Below are 22,597 nucleotides of genomic sequence, written 5' to 3'. Positions count from 1 at the left end.
ATGGGATGAAGTAATTTAATTCAGGTAAAATTACAACTGCTAACTTTTAGTTTTTTTTTGTATATTTATAACTTTGCTCATACTATTTTAACAAACTAAACTAAGGAGAAGCTCTGTGAAACAAGGGTTTTCTGGGGAAATGTTCTTTTGGAGGTTTTGGAAGCATGAAAACGTGGGCTTACTAGTGGGCTTGCAGTAGACGTCTCCGTATTTATCCAGGTCGCACACCGAGTTGGAATCACAGCTGTGCTTCGTGCACGTGACATTGCCACCAAGTTTACAGGTACACCGGGAAACGCATTTTGCCGTCAGCCACGAGTCTCCCACCTACAAAAACATACACAGAAATAGCTTCAATTAAAATGTTTTTCTTTTGTGGATCTGCAATTTCAACATTAAACAGCATGCAGAGGCCATCGAAACATCGGATGCCAAAATACAGCTCGTAGAAGACATGTGGCATCTTTTTTAAGACAATATTAATAAAAACAGTCACTATGTGACAACTTTATTCTCATAGAATTATGGTATAGCCTTTCTTCTAAAATAAAAATTTAATTTGGTTACTGTACAGTGCATCCGCAAAGTATTGGCAGCACTTAACTTCTTCCACATCTTATGTAATCTTACAGCAACATACCGGGACCAAAATAGAATGTGATTTCTTCGTTTTTTTTTGTTGTTGTTGTTTTTTTAACTTGCAAAAAAAAAATGTTTAAAACTTTCTTCACATTATCATTAGGATGTGTTGTGTGTTGAATTTTGAGGAAATCAAATTAAATTGATGTAAATAAATTTATTCCATTTTGGAATGATCCTGTAACAAAATGTGAAAAAGTGAGGATGCACTGTATAGCATTTTTTCTTTATTATTGCATTTTTTCCCCTCTCTGGAAACTTTATAACATCCATCCATTTTCTTGACCGCTTATTCCTCACAAGGGTCGCGGGGGGAGCTTGCGCCTATCTCAGCTGGCTTTGGGCAGTAGGCGGGGTACACCCTGGACTGGTTGCCAGCCAATCGCAGGGCACACAGGGACGGACAACCACCCACACACACAAGCACACCTAGGGATCACTTCGGAGCGCCCAATTAACCTGCCATGCATGTCTTTTGGAATGTGGGAGGAGACCGGAGTACCTGGAGAAGACCCAGGCAGGCACGGGGAGAACATGCAAACTTCACCGAGGAAGGCCGGCGCCTGGACTCGAACCCGAGCCCTCAGAACTGGGAGGCGGACGTGCTATCAACGTTATAACATTGTTCCCATAATATTGAAACTTTTCACTTCTCGGTACAATTTTATTTGGTAATTTTATAACATTAATCTCATAGTATTATACTATTTTTTTGACTTGTACAAATTTTTACCTGATAAAATTCAGATTTTAGCTACCTATAAAATTACATTTTTTAGACACAATTACTACTTTTTGCTAAAAAAATTTAATTTTATCGGATAATTTTAGAACATACAAAAAAACATATTTTTTATCTGCTAATTTTAAGATTAAATTCCCAATATTGCATTTTTTTCCTTGTACAATTCCAATTTTTACCTGACAAAATTTTTATTTAAATTCCTGCATTGTTGCATTTTTCCCTCCGTACAATTTTCCTCATAAAATTACAATATTAGCTGCATTAGCATTTTTCTGGCAATGTGAATATTGGGTGTCTCCCTCCCAAGTGTCGTTGGCATTTACAGACTTACGTCGTGGTACTCGCCATCGGAATCCAGACAGCCGCATTTGTCCAGAGGCACACACTTGCCGTCGCTGAGGACAAAGCCGGCGTCACACTGGCAACCCTCCACGCAGCTGGTGGGCGGCAGGTGACACGAGATGGGGAACAGGTCGGAGCAGGTGGGCGGGCACGGGGCCGTGCAGTCTGAATAGTGGCTGTTCGGGGGGCATGGCAATGCTGCAAAAAAATACATTCAAAATAAAAATCACATCTTAACTCAGGCCTCAGTATTTCTGAAAAAATTACATTTGTATTTATCCCATTATGATGCGATTTTTCTTGTATTTAATTTGTCAGGTAATGGGCTTACGGCAGAAGGTTTGGTTCCTCCAGCTGATGGTGACCCCGGCGCTGCTGCAGGCCTGAGCGTAGGCCTCCACGTTGTCGCAAAGCGTGCCCTGCATGCCGTCGTACTCGCACATGTCGTACACGCAGTTCCCAGTGAAGGCTTCGGGGGGCACCAGAGCGTGACAGGCTCGGAAGTTGTCCGACAGAAGCACACCAGCGCACTGGGACTCGAACGCAGCCTCTTCCTCTGCAGTGCAGTTGGGGTGCACGTCGGGCCGCTTGTCTGGCTGACAGCTAGGACCAAAACCAGTTTATTTTAATAAATAAAACATGTCTTCAACGTAATTAATAAATGTTTTTTTTCTCATGATTGATTTTGTTATTTATAATAATTAATTGTGTTGTCTGAATTAATCTATGCATCTAAGTCTTTGTAAAACATTTTATCATATAATGAACCAAATAAAAAGGTTTTCAAGTGTATATGTAAAAATGCCCATTTTGATAAAATTCTTCCCTTGTTTTTTCTTAACATATCTAATCAGTAAAAAATATTAAAATAAATTCCATTTATTGATGCAATAATTCATTCTTTTTTTTAATTTAATCATATCTAATTAACCAACTATTTAATAAAGTCAGTTAAAAATGTTGTGTATGAAAAATATATTAAAACCAGGTCATTTAATCCCCATTTTCTCACTGTAATGCATAAACAATAATTATATAATATACGTTAGTAATGATATAAATGTGTTAAAAAAAAAAAAAAGTTGAAAGGTGTATGTCAACTAACTAGACAAAGCAATTTCTGAAGAAATTGCGTGGGATGCTGAAAGCCGAATGCTAATAGCAAGTCAAGATGGTCTGTTGCATGTATGGAAGTGGGCGTGGAAAATGGGACTTAGAAAAAATTCAGTGTCAGTCCCATTAAAACTGAATGGGGAAAAGTAGATTTTTAACATTAAATTATGCGAGTACTGTAAGTAATATGAAGTCAAACGATAAATACCCCGAAAGGCGTGAATTTTGTCAGCAAGTTGAAATTTGAACGGTGTAAATCGGAAGTATAATGTAGGAGTAGTTTGATTGCAAAAAGTGTTGAGAATAAAATGCTCTAAGTATAATAATAATAAAGGTTAGAAACAACATATGTGGGATGCTGAAAGTAGGGATAGACCGCTGATTATCGGCGTCGATATTTGGCATTTTGACAAATATTGGCATCGGCCATGTTTTGAAACTGAAGGCCGATAAAGCTCACTGAGCAGGGGATACTTGCGAACGTAGCGAATTTGGGGTTTCCATCAGGATTTGTAAGATGTTCGCAGTCAGTTTTTATTTGTCGTAAACACATTTGGAACATATTCACACAATTTTTCACCGCAAAAATCTTTTTGAAACGTTTTTACGAACCCTAACAAAAACCCCAAATGAGCTACATTCACATGAATTTGTTACTCAGTGAGAAATTATATATAGTTTGAAAGAATTCCCCCCCCTCCCCATTTTACTGCAAATGAATATCGGCTTGAAATATCGGTTATCGGCCGACTTGACTACAAATTATCTGTATCGGTATCGGCCTTGAAAAAACCATATCGGTCTATCACTAGCTGAAAGCACAATTAATTTGGATATTTGCTGACCCAGGATCGCTGTCTCCCTCGGACTTCCAGCTGTTGCCCAGTTGGATGACGTCCTTGGCGGGTTGCTTGTCGGGCATCAGGTTATCGTCAGACATGTTGTAGTTGTAGTTGCCACACATGCCACACAGCTGCCAAACAATACATAGACAAGAATCTTTCGTGACAGTTCTGCGATATGGCGCTTTATATTTCATGCCCCCTATGTAAACTTTCAAAAGGATGTTTGAATGTGTTTAAAGGGAAAGTAAAGTCATAACCTTTCTTTAAAATATGTTTCATGCGCCCACACTAGTCTATACACGGCATTCAGATTAATATTGTGCTTGTGGAATATAAATTAGGCAGCAAAACCCATCCGTTTTGATCAGTCTCAGCGAGTGGACATTTTGCCTTGTGCTGCCATTTGCTGTTGACTGAAAAAGTCTGAAAATATACTACAACATTATCGGGAAACGTATGTTCGGACATGCCCTACATTTTCCAATGAGCGGTTGATACTTACCTTATTAAAGTATTGGCCAGGTACGGTGATCTCCAGGTGATGAACACCATCGAATTTGACTTGCAGACCAAAGTTAGTGTCCAGGAGATTGTACGCGCCACTGCTGATCACCTTTGCTCCCGCCGCACTCACAGAAATTGGTGTTCGTACCCGCCGACCATTTAGCTGCGGGAAGGAAATTGCTTGAAACTGGGAATGTTGAAGACTTGCAACTTGTGACGTGCCATGTGCAGCCGTACCAAAACTCTGCGGCCCTTCTGCAGCTCAATCTGGGTGTCCTGAGGCAGGTAAACCTTGACGGAGCGGACATAGGAGGCCTCCGGTTGTCCGCGCTCCTCGTTTTTCGCTACGATCCGGAACGGCGTCACCATGGAGGTGTTACAAACCTGGCAGGTAGACGGGCAAAGTCACCGTCACTATGTGCATTTTGAGCGGAGCAAAACGGGAGTCGTACCTCAACAAGAGTGTAAGTGCACGTGCCCATGAAGGTGTGCATCACCCCGTCAAAAGTGTAGTAGTGAGGGTCTCCGGCCACATGGCACACTCCTTTACCTGATCAAATCAACACAGACAAATTGTGACTTTATCAGAATGTCTTTTTTCATTATTTGAAAATAAGATCCAGGCCAAATTACGACCTCAACCACATAAAATGGCAACTCAATGTACGAAAATGTAGGCTTACCCGTCGAGTGGCAGTCCAGCACTCCCTCCAGCACTTTGCATTCCTGCGCGGGGCTGCAGCGCCATGGCTCGCAGGTGACATTACGGTTGCTATTACATTTGCAACGCTCCGAGCAGTCGGCTTCCGTGAACCAAGTTCCGCCAACAGGCCTGTATTTTCCGTTCTCGTCGGTGCAGCCGCACTGGCTGAGTGGCACGCATTTGTCCCCGCTCAAAATGAGGCCGGCGTCACACACGCATCCCTCCACGCACGGCTGGTCGCAGGTGCCACCCGGGCCCGCTGGATCCTGACAGCTGGGCTGAGGGCAGGCGGACCCGCATGGGGTGTAATGACTTCCAGCGGGACATTTGAGGGCTATGTTGGGAGAAGGGATAGAATGTTACTCGTAAAAAGATGCAACATCAGAACTATTCTCCTCAAATGACCATAATGTTATAACTGCTGCCATATATATATATATATATATATATATATATATATCATGACTTCAACCAGTTTTCTTGTAATATTGTAAAATGACAACATAGCAAATTGTTATATAAAACTCTAAAATTTAAACTGACTCGATATGTTGTGATTTAATTTGAATAAAATTTCAACTATGAGGTGACTATAATTTTTCTCGAAACGTCTTGCCTCTTAAAAAATGACTGCTCTCGAAATTTAAAGGTATGTTGTTCATTTTGAAAAGTGAATGATTTGTGTTCATTTCCAAGTGAATCCACTGTGGCGACGGCCTACTCACGGCAGAAGGTGTTGTTCCTCCATTGGATGGGGACCCCCGCCGCGGCGCACATGTCGGCGTAGCTCTCAACCGCCTGACAGAGGGCGACGGTCTGGCCGCCAGTGGCGCACATGTCGTACACGCAGTTTTCCAAATACGGCCCCGGGGAGACGACCGAGTGACACGGCTTGAAGATACCTGAGATGAGAATATGTTGGATGATACTGACCACCACTTATTCTTCTGAAAATGCGGCAAGGCTTAAAAAAAAAAAAAAAAAAAAAAGTGGTGTTACCATTAGGATCGGCAATCATGCCACAGCTTGTCGGCTTCTGGGCTTCCTCCTCCACTTTGGGGTCGCAGTCCTCCTGGCCACCATCGTTGGTACAACTGGAACAAACAAGTGGGAATGACATTTACAGTTTTCAGTGTCACAGTAAATTCCTGGCAATTCATGAGTGGCAAATTTTTCTGGAGAACATAAAACTATTAGTACAGCTTTGTGCTCTTTCTTTAACATAAGGTGGTACGTGGGCTCCCTCTAATGGGATGCAAAATGATGACTGCCTAAGTACAGTTAAGTCATATTTATCTCTTCATTACTTTGCATTCAATCTTTCAGGTCTATTTTGTTTTAAACATTTGTTTCAGTACATTATGTCCAGTAATTTTTCCTTCTCATTTAATTGCAATAATATTAAATGCACATTTTTAGGACTTAAAACGTCATCTGATATAGACCACCATGAATATCAAGTTTGCACTGTTTTTAAACGTACTCGGGCCTTGGGTCAGGAACCTGCCAGCTGTCTCCCAGTTCATTGGTGGTAGAAGCGGGCGTCTTGTCTGGTTTCAGGTTGTCGTCTTTGGGATTTCCATTGAAATTTCCTGTTGCACAATACAAGCTTGCATTTTATGTCAACATAGGACACTGATTTGGGATATTCCCGTGACCCGTATTTTCTCGTATTATTAGCAACTTTAGAATTGAAAATAAGCACTGTACTGTATTCTCTTCATCTATAACTTGAACATTTGAACTTTTCTCATAATAGTAGAAATGTTTTTTTCAACCGTAAATCATTGTTGTAAAATTTTGACCATGGCAGCGCTAGCACATAAAAAAAAAAAAAATGTGCTCTGGCATTTTGGCTTGGGCCCACCGGCCCCACTCTTGACGTCCCCTGGCTACCAAGTAGATCTGCCATTGATGCTGATTGCTTCACTTTGCTGTCTATATTGTAAATGGTGATGTTTTGTGGTAATAGTAGAAAGTAGCTTTTGCTTTTTTTTGCGGCAGTAGAAGGTTTTAGAAAGAGACCAAATAAAAGCTTATGTCCAAGTAGTACCACCAAAAATGTACCAGTATATTTAAATGTTCTTACCACACATTCCACAAAGTTGCCCGTTGTACGAAGTGGGAACGGTGACGTCCGCGTGGTGGTTACCGTCAAATCTCACCCTCAGGTGGAAAGACGTCTCCAGAACGACAAACTTGCCACTGAAGTAGATGTTAAGGCCGCCGATCCACGCAACCGGCGGGACCACCGCTGTCCCGTTTACCTGCAGGCCACACAAACGTTATTACAGACTTGGATCAAAATAGCAAATGTGCTTCAGTCGGGAGCCTTTAGGGCTACACGAAACAGAAATATCAAGTAAAAACATCAGAAAGCTGTCAATTTATGTAAATTCAATAACGATATTCTAGAAAAAAATGTCAAAATTAATGCAAGAAGAAAGTCTGTTTTTGATTTAATTTGTTTTTATCTATTCTTATAAAATTGCGACTTAACTCCAAAAGACATTATTTAAAAATGTTACCTTATTTTGAATCACCTTTTTTTTTTCAAGAAATAATTATTTTCTACCATTTGTAAAATTATCTACATATTTGAAATTACAACTACAGGTATGACCAACAAGGGGCTCTAAAACATGAGCCATTAGAACTGCTATACACATAAATGACAAAAGTTATTTGTTAAAATAAAACTCTTTTCATCATATGACCTCTAGTAACAATTGACGAGCACTACAACATTTCCGTAAATATTTTCGTGCAATCCTTCTATACAGGTGTCAAAGCAATGTGCACCTGGACAGTTCGACCCTTTCCGAGGATGACCGTCACACCGTTCACTTGGACCACAACGGCCCGGACGTAGGAAATCTTCTTGTTGCTGCCCCTGCGCTCGTTCTGGGTGTCCACGCTGAAGGATGGTAAGCCGGAGGTCGAATCATTGCAGGGCTTGGTCAGGGTGTACGAGCAGGCTCCCATGTAATGGTGGGTGCGCTTGTCAAAGGTGGTGTAGTGCGGGTCACCAGATACCGAACATATACCATTTCCTGTTCCGTGAAAAATGATATTCAGATTTCCCCAATATATTTTTCACTGAATTACTAACTTTGCGAATAACCTACCCAAAGGACGACATTTGTATTCTCCGTCATGCAACAGGCAAGTCTCGGTGGTTTTGCAGCTGCTGTTGGAACAGCGGATCACGCCTCCGTCTTGGCATGTGCACATCTGCTTGCAACCCTCCAAGTACCAGCCATCGCCCACCTTGTACACAAAACCATATCCATCAAGTGTTCTACACAAGTGACACTCAAACACATATTCATGGGACAGCGTTCCAAAGTGTGTCCATGTGTGTTTGTGAGCACTAAGCAGACCCGACTTACCGGATGGTACGACCCGGCGGGGTCGACGCACCCGCAGTCTTTGAGAGAGACGCACTTGTCGTCGCTGAGGATGAAGCCCGGGTTACAGGCGCAACCCTCCACGCACACATCGCCGCAGCCGGGCGCTCCCACCACGCCGAGGCACGTCTCCGGACACGAGCTCACGCACAAAGAGTACGAGCTGTTGGCGGGGCAGTCCAGGGCTGTGTGGTAGAAGTGCAAATACTGTTACGCATGCATCAGATGCTCAATGGCTGCAGTCAGTGGCAGTCCTAGTTGGCTGTCAATGTGTGTTTTAATAAGTTTAAATGTTTCACGCGTGTTTTGCAGATGGAATGTAATCCTGCTTATCCCTATTTTAATTTGTATACATTTTGAGCACTTGTTGGTTAATTGTTAGCTGTCACAGGCTTCATGACGACTTACGGCAGAAGTGGGGACTCCTCCACTGGTGGACTTTGGCTCCTGCACTGTGACAGGCCTCCGTGTAGGCCTGCAGCTGATCACACAGGACCTGCTGCTGCCCGTTGAACCGGCACATGTCATATACACAGCTCTGGAAGAAGGGGTAGGGGTTCACCACGCCGATGCAGTCCCTGAACGATGCGAGGAAAGTGCAGATAAGGGCCAAGCTCCATAACACAATGCAATGGGTGTTTCTGTTTTACTGTAGTCCAGAGTCCGGCATGTAGGACAATAATAATAATGCTAATCTGATTTGACAGATATGCTGATAACGTGTTCTAATCTTTATGAGTGGATGATGATGATGATGATGATGATCAAAGTTGTGCTTTGAACTACAGAACCCACCAAAAAAAAAAAAAAAAGTAATCTTGACAAAATGAGGGACAACTCCGAGCAACTCACCGGAAGGGTCCAGCGGTATCGGTGATTTTTCCACATTTTTCTGGTTTGACCACCTCAGCCTCAAGTTGGGGGTCGCACTCTGGGTCAGGCTTGGTGCCCGGGGAACACCTGAGTAACCAAATAAGTACAGTGCAAAATGCATCAGCACGCCGTACTGTTTTGAGATAAAAAAAAAAAAATGTCACAGTGTCATGTGAAGAAGTTATAGGAGAATGAAGTCAGTCCTGAATAAAAAAAAAAAAAATATATCTATATATATATATATATATATATATATATATATATATATATATATATATATATATATATATATATATATATATATATATATATATATGTTAGGTTCGAAGTTATGTAAGAATTAGGTTGTACGTTACATGAAAACAAATGTAAAGGATAAACTATTCTGAAGAAAATGAGTAATATTTTTGAGGAAAAAGACGAAATACCTGAAAATAGACAATGTCCAGAATTTTATGAGAATAAAGGCCTTATAACCCCTGACAAAATGTCAGAAAATATTGAAAGACAAGTCGTACAAGAATAAAGTTGTAGTGCTACAAGAAGTACTTAATTATGCAAAGCAACTTTATATTGTTACAGTAATTAAGCCCTGTCTTTTGTGGCTAATGAGGAATGAAAATAGTCATAATGTGACAAGAATCATGTAATAATAATAATAATAATAGTAACAACAACAATAATAATAATAATAATAATAATAATAATAATAATAATAATAATAATAATAATAATAATAATAATAATAAAAATAAATAAGGCACAATACCTGGAAAAAGTTGAGAGGAAAGACGTTTGAGAATAAATGTTACGGGGGGGGAAAAGTGATACATGTGTTGGTTTAATTGATTATGGTAATTTTTTTCTCCAATTGTTCACATTAATTTGGAAATACTACTATTAATCATCATATTTCCAAACTCTAGAACTCACGAGTCATCCTCGTCTTCTTCCGTCTGCCAACTGTTGCAGAAGTCATTGACGTTGGCGACAAGGACACCATCTGGTTTGGTGAAGTCATTGTCCGGGTTCCCGTCCAAGTCGCCGCAGAGACCGCACATCTGGTCGTGGTAGGAGCTGGCGAAAAAAAGCTGGATTAAGCGATGGAAAATTCCTCTCCATGCTAAGTCTCATTCAGATGGTCAAGAGTAAATAAGTGCGGAAATTATTTTGAATTATAATCCACGTTACATAAGAGGACTAGCAAAACAAATGGTCATTGAAAAACCCATTCAAGTTTTTCTCTGGTAAAAATCCCACTGACCAACCTGGGTACTGAGATCTGGGCAAAGTGGTTCCCGTCCCAGCGCACTTGGAGGCCAAAGGACGTCTGCACCGTCACATACTGACCGGCACGACTGACCGTCACCATGCGAGACGGGGAGTGTGGGAGTGCCACACGTAGCCTGTTCACCTGTGAGGATACGGCGAGGAACATAGCACAACGTCACAATATCACACTTGGCTATATTGCTGACTTTTCGTGGATCGTATCTACTTGACTGTCGCGGAAATCTTACTATTTCCTGAAAATTTGGGGTTTATAGAGACTTTTATTAGTACGCGTTAGTGCTAGTAGTTGTTGAGGGGTTAAGCAGATGAGGGATTTGTGGGATTATAGCAGCAAAGCTGAGGAAGATAATGTACAAATGAGACAAAAGGAAGGAAGCCTTGATTGAGATGCAGGAACACAAAACCAGGATTAGCGATGCAGCTCCCGTGAAGAATAAAGTTGGAATGTTATAAAAGTGTATTTGTGTACAGGCCTACAGGTTGTCGTACTGACCAAGGTCCTCTTGGCTTTCATCAAAGTCACGGTGATTCCGTCCACAGTGATGTAGAGTTTTCGCAGGTAGGAGACTCCTGGCAGCCCTCTTTCCTCATTCTTCCCCTCCACAGAGAACCAAGGCCCTTCGCCAGAGAAACCACAATACCAATTACACAGAAGGCACGTTTTCGATATCAGTATGGTTCTCAACGGACTAGAACTAGAAACGGCCCTAGACAGGGGAAAAAGCTCCCAACCTTCCCCTGACTTAAAATAATATAAGCCTATCATATTATTTTGTGAGGATTCTGCTTGACGGCGACAAAAATGTAAAGACTGTCCTTACCTGTGTTGTTCCTACAAGTTCTGGCTAGCGTGTAGGTACAGGTGCCCATGAAACTGTAGAACTTTTTATCAAAAGTATTGTAGTGTGGATCTCCAGAGATGATGCAATCCTGGGAGCCTGAACATTGAAGTGCAAGATCAAGATGGGGGTGTCTTTTGTCATTGCGAAATGTAACACATTCTGTCTGTTCTTAGCTGCTATTTTTCATGTTGAGGGTTACTGACCTGTGGGATAGCAGCCCAGCTCTCCCTCCAGGAGTTTACACTCGTGCATTGGGGGGCATTCAGACGGTTTACAAGTAACCAAGGGGGCGTCACACCTACACTTGAGATTACAGTTCTCAGTGTAGAATTCCTCTCCAGGCTGAAAGAAACACACATGGCAGATATAACCGGTTTTTAGGTGCATTTCATAGTCCGAATGTACAGTGGCTTGTCCATCATGCAGTACCTGATAATATTGCCCGTTGGTGTGTTTGCAGCCACATGAAGAGTTGGAGACACATTTCCCAGCACTAAGGATATAGCCCGGATCACACACACAAGACTCCGTGCATGGTCCACTGCATGAAGGGGGTCTACCCGCACATGTCTCCTGGCAGGGGTCCGCACAGGGCTCGTAATGGCTGTTAGGGGGGCAGCTCAAAGCTACAAGGACAATCAGGAACAGTCGAAGAAATTGGAAAGGATTTCCAAGTATTAGTGTATATCAGTATCGACATGTAAGATTTACCACTAGGAAAGACAAACGGATCTCTTTGCTCTCTGCTCTCACACGTCATAGTTCAGTGTTTCCCTAACTTTTACTGACCACCCAAAAATGTCATAAAAACACATACAGTTCAGTTGTACGAGTACTCACGACAGAATGTTTCGTTCCTCCAGGGTCCAATATCGACTCCACGATCCTGACACTCATTGACGTAGGATTCAATGGCTTCGCACAGGACAGGCTTGGCGCCATCCAGTGCGCAAAGGTCAAACACACAATCCTGGAAGTAATTCTTAACACACACACACGCACACATTTGACACTTCCCACTATAATCCACCACTGTTTAAAGATCTCTGTTGGTGTGACTTACATTGGGGTTGACCTTGGGATGGCACACAGCAAAAGGACCATTCTTGTCCAGCAGCAAGCCACAATATGCAGAGCTCTCATAGAGCTTCTCCTCTTCATCGTCACATCCCGGCTCGGTGGTGTTTAGTTTCTTACACCTTTTGGAAAAAAGGTTTGAGTTCAGTAGGGTGACTGCGGTGAACTGTGAACTGTATTCAGTACTCACTCTGGATCAGTGTTCCAACTGTGTCCAAACTCATTGATATCACTGGTCAATGAGCCATTTGGTTGGCGGAAGTCATCTTTGGGATCTTCGTTGTAATTCCCACACAGTCCACACAGTACATTCTTATAACTGCAGGTGACACGTTACAAGATCCTTCAAGCCTCAACTTCTCAAGGTACTATTCAGACTCCATTGTGTACAGTTTATACTCACTCTCTAATCACTTTGATGTCCATGAAGTGGTTGCCGTCATATCGCACAACCACACCGAAATCCAAGGACACAGTGTATTGCTTTCCAGATTTGAACACGGAAACTCCTGGAGCCGGAGTCACAGGCAGGTTTACTTTGGTCCCATTCACCTGAATGTCGACAAGCAAATGAGTGAGAAAAGTGAACAAGCAGAGAGATTTTATTTGTTTCAAAATTCAATAAATGATGAGTTCGACCAGAGTTCACTTACAAGCACAGAGTCACCTTTGAGGATCGAGACCTTGACCTTGCGTGCATACACGTGTACAGCTTTCACATAAGAGATGGAGGGATTGTTATAGCGGTTCTCGTTGTCAGCGTAGACCTCAAAGTTTTGTGAAGATGTCACATTGCAGACACCGGACATCAAGTAGCTGCAGTTGCCCATGAAGCTGTACTTGCGTTTGTCAAAGGTTGTGTAGTGTGGATCACTCGTGGCAATACATGTGGATGCGCCTAAACGGAATCACCCACATTTTAAGACTATCATAGAGAGCTTGGCAATGTTTTACAATTTCTAGGTGGGTTACCTTTAGGGTAGCATCCAGGGATGCCGTTAACCTCGCGACACTCTTCAGTGGGATCACAAGAGCTATCCACACATTCAAAAGTGTAATTTCCGACACAGCGACATAGCTTGGAGCAGCCGTCCGCATACATGATATGTCCAGGCTAAAGTGACACAACAGAGATTAACTTGATAAAAGATGCCAGGATATTCTAATCATTTCTTTCTGAACATATTTGTAGGTATACTGGCCTCGTAATAGTTGTTATTGTGATCTAGGCAACCGCATTTCTCCAGTGGCACACAGTGTTTGCCCTTGAAGACAAACCCTGGTTTGCAAAAGCAGCCGGTGATACAGGAGCCGCTACAGTTGGTGGAGGGTTCCATGCAGGTGGGGATACAAGCTGGGCCACATTCGATGTATTCTGCATTCGGAGGGCACTGAGCTGTATGGGGAAAAAAAACAGCAGGTTGGTAATAAGAAAACAGCATTCATAGTTATCATAATGGGCTTTATAAATAGATGTGCTCTACTTGGTGTTGTCATTCCCGGAGTTGTTGGTTCAGCTGTAGTTACATTTATCCATCCTGGAGTTGTTGGTTCAGCTGTAGTTACATTTATCCATTCTGGAGTTGTTGGTTCAGCTGTAGTTACATTTGTCCATCCTGGAGTTGTTGGTTCAGCTGTAGTTACATTTATCCATCCTGGAGTTGTTGGTTCAGCTGTAGTTACATTTATCCATCCTGGAGTTGTTGGTTCAGCTGTAGTTACATTTATCCATCCTGGAGTTGTTGGTTCAGCTGTAGTTACATTTATCCATCCTGGAGTTGTTGGTTCAACTGTAGTTACATTTGTCCATCCTGGAGTTGTTGGTTCAGCTGTAGTTACATTTATCCATCCTGGAGTTGTTGGTTCAGCTGTAGTTACATTTGTCCATCCTGGAGTTGTTGGTTCAGCTGTAGTTACATTTGTCCATCCTGGAGTTGTTGGTTCAGCTGAAGTTACATTTGTCCATCCTGGAGTTGTTGGTTCAGGTGTCGTCCATCCTGGTGATGTCATGTTAGGTGTTGGCCCTCCTGGAGTTGTTTGTTCAGGTGTAGTTACATTCGTCCATCCTGGAGTTGTTGATTCAGGTGTAGTTGGTCCTGATTCGAAAAAGATTATATTTAGAACCGATAACTAGTAATTTAATGGTGTCTTGAACGTGTTCCTTTAATCAACAGCAGGTACTTTTGAGCGGTCTCATATTTTTTTTCTCCAAAAAACGTTGAAGACAAGTAGAGGTACCATTATATTATATTTTAATAAAGTGGTGAGGACCTTGTCACCAGTTTTTCAATAACTTTAAGGACACAATTTCATGGCACAGAAAAAGGGTCATGACGTTCAAACACCAGTGTGAACAAATAGTAGGTTTACACAGTAAATTCTGTAGAGTAAATTTGACTCCATTTAGAATAAATTTGACTATATAGAGTGGGAGTAAATAGACTCAGTTTTAGAGTAGGCTAATATTTACACTTGAAAGAGAGTAAAATACAGAATTGGGGGTTGGGGGTATCGATCTTTGGTTGTGGATCAAATTCACGACCTTCAGCTTGGGAGACTGCCACACTACCACCTGAACTATGCCCCTCCTAAGGTTAGCTTATCTCCAAGAGGATACCAAAAACATTGTTTTTGGTCTCATGGCGTTAGGAAGATTCCAGCTGACACAAGCGATATATTAACATTCAGCAGGAGCTGCGTGGCTCAGGGCGTACCGTAGATTGGTCTCCCAAGCTGAAGGTTGTGAGTTTGTTCCTCAACATTTGGGTGACTTTTATTTAATTTGTTTTTTACTTCACTCGCTTCCAAGTATGACTATTACTCTAAAACTCTATTTAGTCCAACTCAGAATTTACTGCGTAGACACAACAGAATAGGATGTGTTTACCTGTTGGGTAGCAGCCCAGCTCTCCTCCCAGAACTTGACACGAGTGCATTGGGGGGCATTGAGATGACTGACAGCTAACTAAGGGTGCATCACACCTACATTTCAGAGTACAGTTCTCAGCGTAGAACTCCTCTCCAGGCTGACAGAAACACACAATGGATAGACCTGTTAGGCTTATAGGTGTATTCCGCAGTCCGAGTGTACTGTTGTTTGACTATCTCGCAGTACCTGATAATATTGGCCGTTGGTGTGTTTGCAGCCACATGAAGAGTTGGAGACACATTTCCCAGCACTCAGGATGTAGCCTGGATTGCACACACAGGACTCAGTGCACGGTCCGCTGCAGGAGGGGGGTCTGCCCGAGCATGTGTCCGGACAGGGATCCGCACAGGACTCATAATGGCTGTTGGGCGGGCAGTCAAAAGCTGTGCAGAAGATGAGATGGCTCAAGTTAGAAGTATGCCTAGCAAATGAATTAACATCTGGACACATTCAGAGAGAAGGCTAAAGGAGAGTCCCATGTCAACAATCTGCACTTTCTACTCACGACAGAATGTTTCGTTTCTCCAGGGCCCAATGTTGACCCCACGGTCCTGGCACTCATTGACGTAGGCTTCGATGGCTTCACACAGAATGGAATGAGCTCCATCAAGCGCACAAAGGTCAAAGACACAGTCCTTGAAGTAATCCTAAAGACAAAACCAGCATGATACAACCTTTTTCCCCAATGTAAATCACAATTCCAATTTTTGGTCACATGCTCGCTCCAAGTGCTTGTGACTTACATTGGGGTTGACTTTGGCGTGACATACAGCAAAAGGACCATTTTTGTCCAGCAGGATGCCACAATATCCAGAGCTCTCATAGAGCTTCTGCTCCTCTGCCTCACATCCAGGATGAGTGGTGTTGGGTTTTTTGTTACACCTGGCGCAAAAGGGAATGTTAGACACAGAGTCAACACAAGGCAATGTTCAGAATCTGAAATGATTTAACAGAATGAATTTATACTTGGCAATAATACTACACTCACTGTGGATCCATGTTCCAGCTGTTTCCAAACTCATTAGGATTGTTTGTCAATGACCAATCGGGTTTACGGAAGTCATCTTTAGGATCTCCATTGTAATCTCCACACAATCCACACAGTGTATTTTTATAGCTGTGGGTGACAAGTTACAAGGTCCTTCATTCCTGAACTTCTCATGAACTTCTTCTATTCAGACCCCATTAAGAACATGTGTACAGGTTATGCTCACTCTTTAATCACTTTGACGTCCATAAAGTGGTTGCCGTCATAGCGCACAGTCACGCCAAAATTCAAGGACACGGTGTAGTGCTTTCCTGATTTGAACACAGAGACGCCTGGAAACGGATCCACTGGCAGGTTTACTTTGATTCCATTCACCTGGATGTGGAAAGCCGGTGAGAATGATGAGTGAAAAGGCAGAGAAGTCCTCATTGTTTAAGATAAGGTAAGGTTCCCCTTCTTACATGCACGGCACCTCCTTTGAAGATGGAGACCTTATGCACTGTGCTCTCATTGAAGAGTTCCCCTCTATGCAATACATACACGTGAACCGCTTTCACATAGGAGATGCTGGGTGTGTTATAGCGGTTTTCATTGTCAGCGTGGACCTCAAAAAGTGGTAAATCTGACACATTGCAGACTCCAGCCATCAAGTAACTGCAGTTGCCCATGAAGTTGTACTTGCGCTTGTCAAAGGTCGTGTAGTGGGGATCGCCAGATCCAATACACGAGGATGAACCTTCAGGGAAAACAATTTCTTTCTGTGACACTCAGATTACAGATGAGTATTTTACAGACTACTGATCAAATTGAGATGTTCAAAGTAAGATTCCTTGATATGTTACCTTTCGGGTAGCATCCGGCGACACCGTTAATCTCCCGACATTCCTCAGTGGGATCACAGGTGTTATCCACACATTCCAAAGTGTAGTTCCCTGCACAGCGACACAGCTTGGAGCAACCGTCTCCAAAGACGATCTCACCAGGCTAAAACACAAAAGTCAGCAACCTGGTTAGTGGCTACTGTCATTCTTCTGAACACAAGTGTCGGTATGGTCACTTTCTGACCTCATAATAGTTGTTATTGTGATCCAGGCAACCGCATTTCTCCAGTGGCACACAGTGTTTGCCCTTGAAGACGAACCCTGGCTTGCAAAAGCAGCCGGTGATACAGGAGCCGCTACAGTTGGTGGAGGGTTCCATGCAGGTGGGGATGCAAGCTGGGCCACATTCGATGTATTCTGCATTCGGAGGGCACTTAACTGTATGGGAAAAAAATAGCATCATTGCATTAATATCTAGTAAGTAGATACGGTATTGGGCTTTTAAAAAGACACCATACTTGGCTTTGGTGTTGTTGGTTTTGGAGTTGTTGGTGTGGGTGTCGTTCCTAAAATGACATTAAAATTCATTCAGTATTGGAATGATTTTTTTTCCCCATTGCTCAAATGAAAGACAAAGGTAGAAAAAGTGTGAGCTTACCTGTGGGATAGCAGCCCAGCTCTCCCCCCTGGACTTGACATTCGTGCATTGGGGAGCATTGAGATGACTGACAGGTAACTAAGGGTGCGTCACACCTACACTGCAGAGTACAGTTCCCAGTGTAGAACTCCTCTCCGGGCTGACAGAAACACACAGTGGATATACCTGTTAGGTTTATAGGTGTATTCCGCAGTCCGAGTGTACTGTTGTTTGACTATCTCGCAGTACCTGATAATATTGGCCGTTGGTGTGTTTGCAGCCACATGAAGAGTTGGAGACACATTTCCCAGCACTCAGGATGTAGCCTGGATCGCACACACAGGACTCGGTGCACGGTCCGCTGCAGGAGGGGGGTCTGCCCGAACATGTGTCTGGACAAGGGTCCGCACAGGGCTCATAATGGCTGTTGGGGGTGCAGTCAAAAGCTGTGCGGAAGATGAAATGGCTCAAGTTAGAACTATGCGTATCAAATAAATTAACATCTGGACACATTCAGAGAGAAGGCTAAAGGAGAGTCCCATGTCAACAATCTGCCCTTTCTACTCACGACAGAAGGTGTCATTTCTCCAGGGTCCGATGTTGACACCACGGTCCTGGCACTCATTGACGTAGGCTTCGATGGCTTCACATAGAATGGAATGAGCTCCATCAAGCGCACAAAGGTCAAAGACGCAGTCCTTGAAGTAATCCTGAACACAAAACCAGCCTGATATAACCCTTTTTCCCAAATGTAAATTCCAGTTTTTGGACACATGCTCGCTCCAAGTGCTTGTGACTTACATTGGGGTTGACTTTGGCGTGACACACAGCAAAAGGACCATTTTTGTCCAGCAGGATGCCACAATATCCAGAGCTCTCATAGAGCTTCTGCTCCTCTGCCTCACATCCAGGATGAGTTATGTTGGGTTTTTTGTTACACCTTGTGCAAAAGGGAATGTTAAGACACAGAGTCAATACAAGACAATGTTCAGAATCTGAAATGATCCAGCAGAATGAATTTATACTTGGCAATAATACCACACTCACTGTGGATCCACGTTCCAGCTGTTTCCAAACTCATTAGGATTGTTGGTCAACGACCAATCAGGTTTACGGAAGTCATCTTTAGGATCTCCATTGTAATCTCCACACAATCCACACAGTGTATTTTTATAGCTGCGGGTGACAAGTTACAAGGTCCTTCATTCCTGAACTTCTCATGAACTTCTTCTATTCAGACCCCATTAAGAACATGTGTTACGTGTTATGCTCACTCTTTAATCACTTTGACATCCATAAAGTGGTTTCCGTCATAGCGCACAGTCACGCCAAAATTCAAGGACACGGTGTAGTGCTTTCCTGATTTGAACACAGAGACGCCTAGAAACGGATCCACTGGCAGGTTTACTTTGATTCCATTCACCTGGATGTGGAAAGCAGAGGAGAAAGATGAGTGAGCAGGCAGGAAGGTCCTCATTCTTTCAGATAAGGTAAGGTTTCGCTTCTTACATGCACGGCACCTCCTTTGAAGATAGAGACCTTGTGCACTGTGCTCTCATTGAAGAGTTCCCCTCTATGCAATACATACACGTGAACCGCTTTCACATAGGAGATGCTGGGTGTGTTATAGCGGTTTTCATTGTCAGCGTGGACCTCAAAAAGTGGTAAATCTGACACATTGCAGACTCCAGCCATCAAGTAACTGCAGTTGCCCATGAAGTTGTACTTGCGCTTGTCAAAGGTCGTGTAGTGGGGATCGCCAGATCCAATACACGAGGATGAACCTTCAGGGAAAACAATTTCTTTCTGTGACACTCAGATTACAGATGAATATTTTACAGACTACTGATCAAATTGAGATGTTCAAAGTAAGATTCCTTGTTATGTTACCTTTCGGGTAGCATCCGGCGACACCGTTAATCTCCCGACATTCCTCAGTGGGATCACAGGTGTTATCCACACATTCCAAAGTGTAGTTCCCTGCACAGCGACACAGCTTGGAGCAACCGTCTCCAAAGACGATCTCACCAGGCTAAAACACAAAAGTCAGCAACCTGGTTAGGAGCTACTGTCATTCTTCTGAACACAAGTGTCGGTATGGTCACTTTCTGACCTCATAATAGTTGTTATTGTGATCCAGGCAACCGCATTTCTCCAGTGGCACACAGTGTTTGCCCTTGAAGACAAACCCTGGTTTGCAAAAGCAGCCTGTGATACAGGAGCCGCTACAGTTGGTGGAGGGTTCCATGCAGGTGGGGATACAAGCTGGGCCACATTCAATGTATTCTGCATTCGGAGGGCACTTAACTGTATGGGAAAAAAATAGCATCATTGCATTAATATCGAGTAATTAGATACGGTATTGGGCTTTTAAAAAGACACCATACTTGGCTTTGGTGTTGTTGGTTTTGGAGTTGTTGGTGTGGGTGTCGTTCCTAAAATGACATTAAAATTCGTTCAGTATTGGAATGATTTTTTTTCCCATTGCTCAAATGAAAGACAAAGGTTGAAAAAGTGTGAGCTTACCTGTGGGATAGCAGCCCAGCTCTCCCCCCTGGACTTGACATTCGTGCATTGGGGAGCATTGAGATGACTGACAGGTAACTAAGGGTGCGTCACACCTACACTGCAGAGTACAGTTCTCAGCGTAGAACTCCTCTCCAGGCTGACAGAAACACACAGTGGATAGACCTGTTAGGCTTATAGGTGTATTCCGCAGTCCGAGTGTACTGTTGTTTGACTATCTCGCAGTACCTGATAATATTGGCCGTTGGTGTGTTTGCAGCCACATGAAGAGTTGGAGACACATTTCCCAGCACTCAGGATGTAGCCTGGATCGCACACACAGGACTCGGTGCACGGTCCGCTGCAGGAGGGGGGTCTGCCCGAACATGTGTCTGGACAAGGGTCCGCACAGGGATCGAAATGGCTGTTGGAGGGGCAGTCAAAAGCTGTGAGAAAGATGAAATGGCTCAAGTTAGAACTATGCGTATCAAATAAATTAACATCTGGACACATTCAGAGAGATGGCTAAAGGAGAGTCCCATGTCAACAATCTGCACTTTCTACTCACGACAGAAGGTGTCATTTCTCCAGGGTCCGATGTTGACCCCACGGTCCTGGCACTCATTGACGTAGGCTTCGATGGCTTCACATAGAATGGAATGAGCTCCATCAAGCGCACAAAGGTCAAAGACGCAGTCCTTGAAGTAATCCTGAACACAAAACCAGCATGATATAACCCTTTTTCCCAAATGTTAATTCCAGTGTTTGGCCACATGCTCGCTCCAAGTGCTTGTGACTTACATTGGGGTTGACTTTGGCGTGACACACAGCAAAAGGACCATTTTTGTCCAGCAGGATGCCACAATATCCAGAGCTCTCATAGAGCTTCTGCTCCTCTGCCTCACATCCAGGATGAGTGGTGTTGGGTTTTTTGTTACACCTGGCGCAAAAGGGAATGTTAGACACAGAGTCAACACAAGGCAATGTTCAGAATCTGAAATGATTTAACAGAATGAATTTATACTTGGCAATAATACCACACTCACTGTGGATCCATGTTCCAGCTGTTTCCAAATTCATTAGGATTGTTTGTCAATGACCAATCGGGTTTACGGAAGTCATCTTTAGGATCTCCATTGTAATCTCCACACAATCCACACAGTGTATTTTTATAGCTGTGGGTGACAAGTTACAAGGTCCTTCATTCCTGAACTTCTCATGAACTACTTCTATTCAGACCCCATTAAGAACATGTGTACAGGTTATGCTCACTCTTTAATCACTTTGACGTCCATAAAGTGGTTGCCGTCATAGCGCACAGTCACGCCAAAATTCAAGGACACGGTGTAGTGCTTTCCTGATTTGAACACAGAGACGCCTGGAAACGGATCCACTGGCAGGTTTACTTTGATTCCATTCACCTGGATGTGGAAAGCCGGTGAGAATGATGAGTGAAAAGGCAGAGAAGTCCTCATTGTTTAAGATAAGGTAAGGTTCCCCTTCTTACATGCACGGCACCTCCTTTGAAGATGGAGACCTTATGCACTGTGCTCTCATTGAAGAGTTCCCCTCTATGCAATACATACACGTGAACCGCTTTCACATAGGAGATGCTGGGTGTGTTATAGCGGTTTTCATTGTCAGCGTGGACCTCAAAAAGTGGTAAATCTGACACATTGCAGACTCCAGCCATCAAGTAACTGCAGTTGCCCATGAAGTTGTACTTGCGCTTGTCAAAGGTCGTGTAGTGGGGATCGCCAGATCCAATACACGAGGATGAACCTTCAGGGAAAACAATTTCTTTCTGTGACACTCAGATTACAGATGAATATTTTACAAACTACTGATCAAATTGAGATGTTCAAAGTAAGATTCCTTGATATGTTACCTTTCGGGTAGCATCCGGCGACACCGTTAATCTCCCGACATTCCTCAGTGGGATCACAAGTGTTATCCACACATTCCAAAGTGTAGTTCCCTGCACAGCGACACAGCTTGGAGCAACCGTCTCCAAAGACGATCTCACCAGGCTAAAACACAAAAGTCAGCAACCTGGTTAGGAGCTACTGTCATTCTTCTGAACACAAGTGTCGGTATGGTCACTTTCTGACCTCATAATAGTTGTTATTGTGATCCAGGCAACCGCATTTCTCCAGTGGCACACAGTGTTTGCCCTTGAAGACGAACCCTGGTTTGCAAAAGCAGCCTGTGATACAGGAGCCGCTACAGTTGGTGGAGGGTTCCATGCAGGTGGGGATACAAGCTGGGCCACATTCGATGTATTCGGCATTCGGAGGGCACTTAACTGTATGGGAAAAAAATAGCATCATT

The 22,597-nt window shown here is 43.2% G+C and overlaps 1 protein-coding gene across 5 annotated transcripts in view; it reads right to left on the bottom strand.

The window, feature by feature from the left end:
- LOC144004351 (IgGFc-binding protein-like) overlaps positions 1 to 22,597 on the bottom strand; it is a 42,856-nt gene that overhangs the window by 7,155 nt on the left and 13,104 nt on the right. For 4 of the 5 annotated variants that reach the window (XM_077501550.1, XM_077501551.1, XM_077501554.1 and 1 more), the window contains 60 exons: positions 22,378 to 22,571; positions 22,155 to 22,296; positions 21,774 to 22,048; positions 21,539 to 21,687; positions 21,313 to 21,441; positions 21,068 to 21,206; positions 20,835 to 20,976; positions 20,516 to 20,712; positions 20,288 to 20,426; positions 20,149 to 20,196; positions 19,875 to 20,068; positions 19,652 to 19,793; positions 19,271 to 19,545; positions 19,036 to 19,184; positions 18,809 to 18,937; positions 18,563 to 18,701; positions 18,330 to 18,471; positions 18,011 to 18,207; positions 17,783 to 17,921; positions 17,643 to 17,690; positions 17,369 to 17,562; positions 17,146 to 17,287; positions 16,765 to 17,039; positions 16,530 to 16,678; positions 16,304 to 16,432; positions 16,059 to 16,197; positions 15,821 to 15,962; positions 15,502 to 15,698; positions 15,274 to 15,412; positions 13,871 to 14,482; positions 13,589 to 13,782; positions 13,359 to 13,500; positions 13,040 to 13,284; positions 12,790 to 12,938; positions 12,577 to 12,705; positions 12,373 to 12,508; positions 12,150 to 12,291; positions 11,739 to 11,935; positions 11,513 to 11,651; positions 11,289 to 11,405; positions 10,961 to 11,085; positions 10,443 to 10,588; positions 10,108 to 10,251; positions 9,154 to 9,261; positions 8,710 to 8,879; positions 8,284 to 8,486; positions 8,020 to 8,161; positions 7,694 to 7,944; positions 6,981 to 7,158; positions 6,375 to 6,483; positions 5,891 to 5,985; positions 5,617 to 5,793; positions 4,872 to 5,225; positions 4,641 to 4,738; positions 4,426 to 4,572; positions 4,187 to 4,351; positions 3,685 to 3,812; positions 2,058 to 2,329; positions 1,716 to 1,924; positions 183 to 327 (listed from right to left, as the gene is read on the bottom strand). In XM_077501550.1, the coding sequence (XP_077357676.1) occupies positions 183 to 327; positions 1,716 to 1,924; positions 2,058 to 2,329; positions 3,685 to 3,812; positions 4,187 to 4,351; positions 4,426 to 4,572; positions 4,641 to 4,738; positions 4,872 to 5,225; positions 5,617 to 5,793; positions 5,891 to 5,985; positions 6,375 to 6,483; positions 6,981 to 7,158; positions 7,694 to 7,944; positions 8,020 to 8,161; positions 8,284 to 8,486; positions 8,710 to 8,879; positions 9,154 to 9,261; positions 10,108 to 10,251; positions 10,443 to 10,588; positions 10,961 to 11,085; positions 11,289 to 11,405; positions 11,513 to 11,651; positions 11,739 to 11,935; positions 12,150 to 12,291; positions 12,373 to 12,508; positions 12,577 to 12,705; positions 12,790 to 12,938; positions 13,040 to 13,284; positions 13,359 to 13,500; positions 13,589 to 13,782; positions 13,871 to 14,482; positions 15,274 to 15,412; positions 15,502 to 15,698; positions 15,821 to 15,962; positions 16,059 to 16,197; positions 16,304 to 16,432; positions 16,530 to 16,678; positions 16,765 to 17,039; positions 17,146 to 17,287; positions 17,369 to 17,562; positions 17,643 to 17,690; positions 17,783 to 17,921; positions 18,011 to 18,207; positions 18,330 to 18,471; positions 18,563 to 18,701; positions 18,809 to 18,937; positions 19,036 to 19,184; positions 19,271 to 19,545; positions 19,652 to 19,793; positions 19,875 to 20,068; positions 20,149 to 20,196; positions 20,288 to 20,426; positions 20,516 to 20,712; positions 20,835 to 20,976; positions 21,068 to 21,206; positions 21,313 to 21,441; positions 21,539 to 21,687; positions 21,774 to 22,048; positions 22,155 to 22,296; positions 22,378 to 22,571 (10,182 nt within the window). The remainder of the gene's footprint in view (positions 1 to 182; positions 328 to 1,715; positions 1,925 to 2,057; positions 2,330 to 3,684; positions 3,813 to 4,186; positions 4,352 to 4,425; positions 4,573 to 4,640; positions 4,739 to 4,871; positions 5,226 to 5,616; positions 5,794 to 5,890; positions 5,986 to 6,374; positions 6,484 to 6,980; positions 7,159 to 7,693; positions 7,945 to 8,019; positions 8,162 to 8,283; positions 8,487 to 8,709; positions 8,880 to 9,153; positions 9,262 to 10,107; positions 10,252 to 10,442; positions 10,589 to 10,960; positions 11,086 to 11,288; positions 11,406 to 11,512; positions 11,652 to 11,738; positions 11,936 to 12,149; positions 12,292 to 12,372; positions 12,509 to 12,576; positions 12,706 to 12,789; positions 12,939 to 13,039; positions 13,285 to 13,358; positions 13,501 to 13,588; positions 13,783 to 13,870; positions 14,483 to 15,273; positions 15,413 to 15,501; positions 15,699 to 15,820; positions 15,963 to 16,058; positions 16,198 to 16,303; positions 16,433 to 16,529; positions 16,679 to 16,764; positions 17,040 to 17,145; positions 17,288 to 17,368; positions 17,563 to 17,642; positions 17,691 to 17,782; positions 17,922 to 18,010; positions 18,208 to 18,329; positions 18,472 to 18,562; positions 18,702 to 18,808; positions 18,938 to 19,035; positions 19,185 to 19,270; positions 19,546 to 19,651; positions 19,794 to 19,874; positions 20,069 to 20,148; positions 20,197 to 20,287; positions 20,427 to 20,515; positions 20,713 to 20,834; positions 20,977 to 21,067; positions 21,207 to 21,312; positions 21,442 to 21,538; positions 21,688 to 21,773; positions 22,049 to 22,154; positions 22,297 to 22,377; positions 22,572 to 22,597) is intronic. The other variant, XM_077501553.1, reaches the window with a different exon arrangement.

Source organism: Festucalex cinctus, chromosome 16 (assembly GCF_051991245.1).
Source record: "Festucalex cinctus isolate MCC-2025b chromosome 16, RoL_Fcin_1.0, whole genome shotgun sequence".
Lineage (NCBI taxonomy): Eukaryota > Metazoa > Chordata > Actinopteri > Syngnathiformes > Syngnathidae > Festucalex > Festucalex cinctus.
The sequence above is the reverse complement of the archived record's forward strand: the minus strand, read 5'-3'. Positions and strand labels throughout refer to the sequence as shown.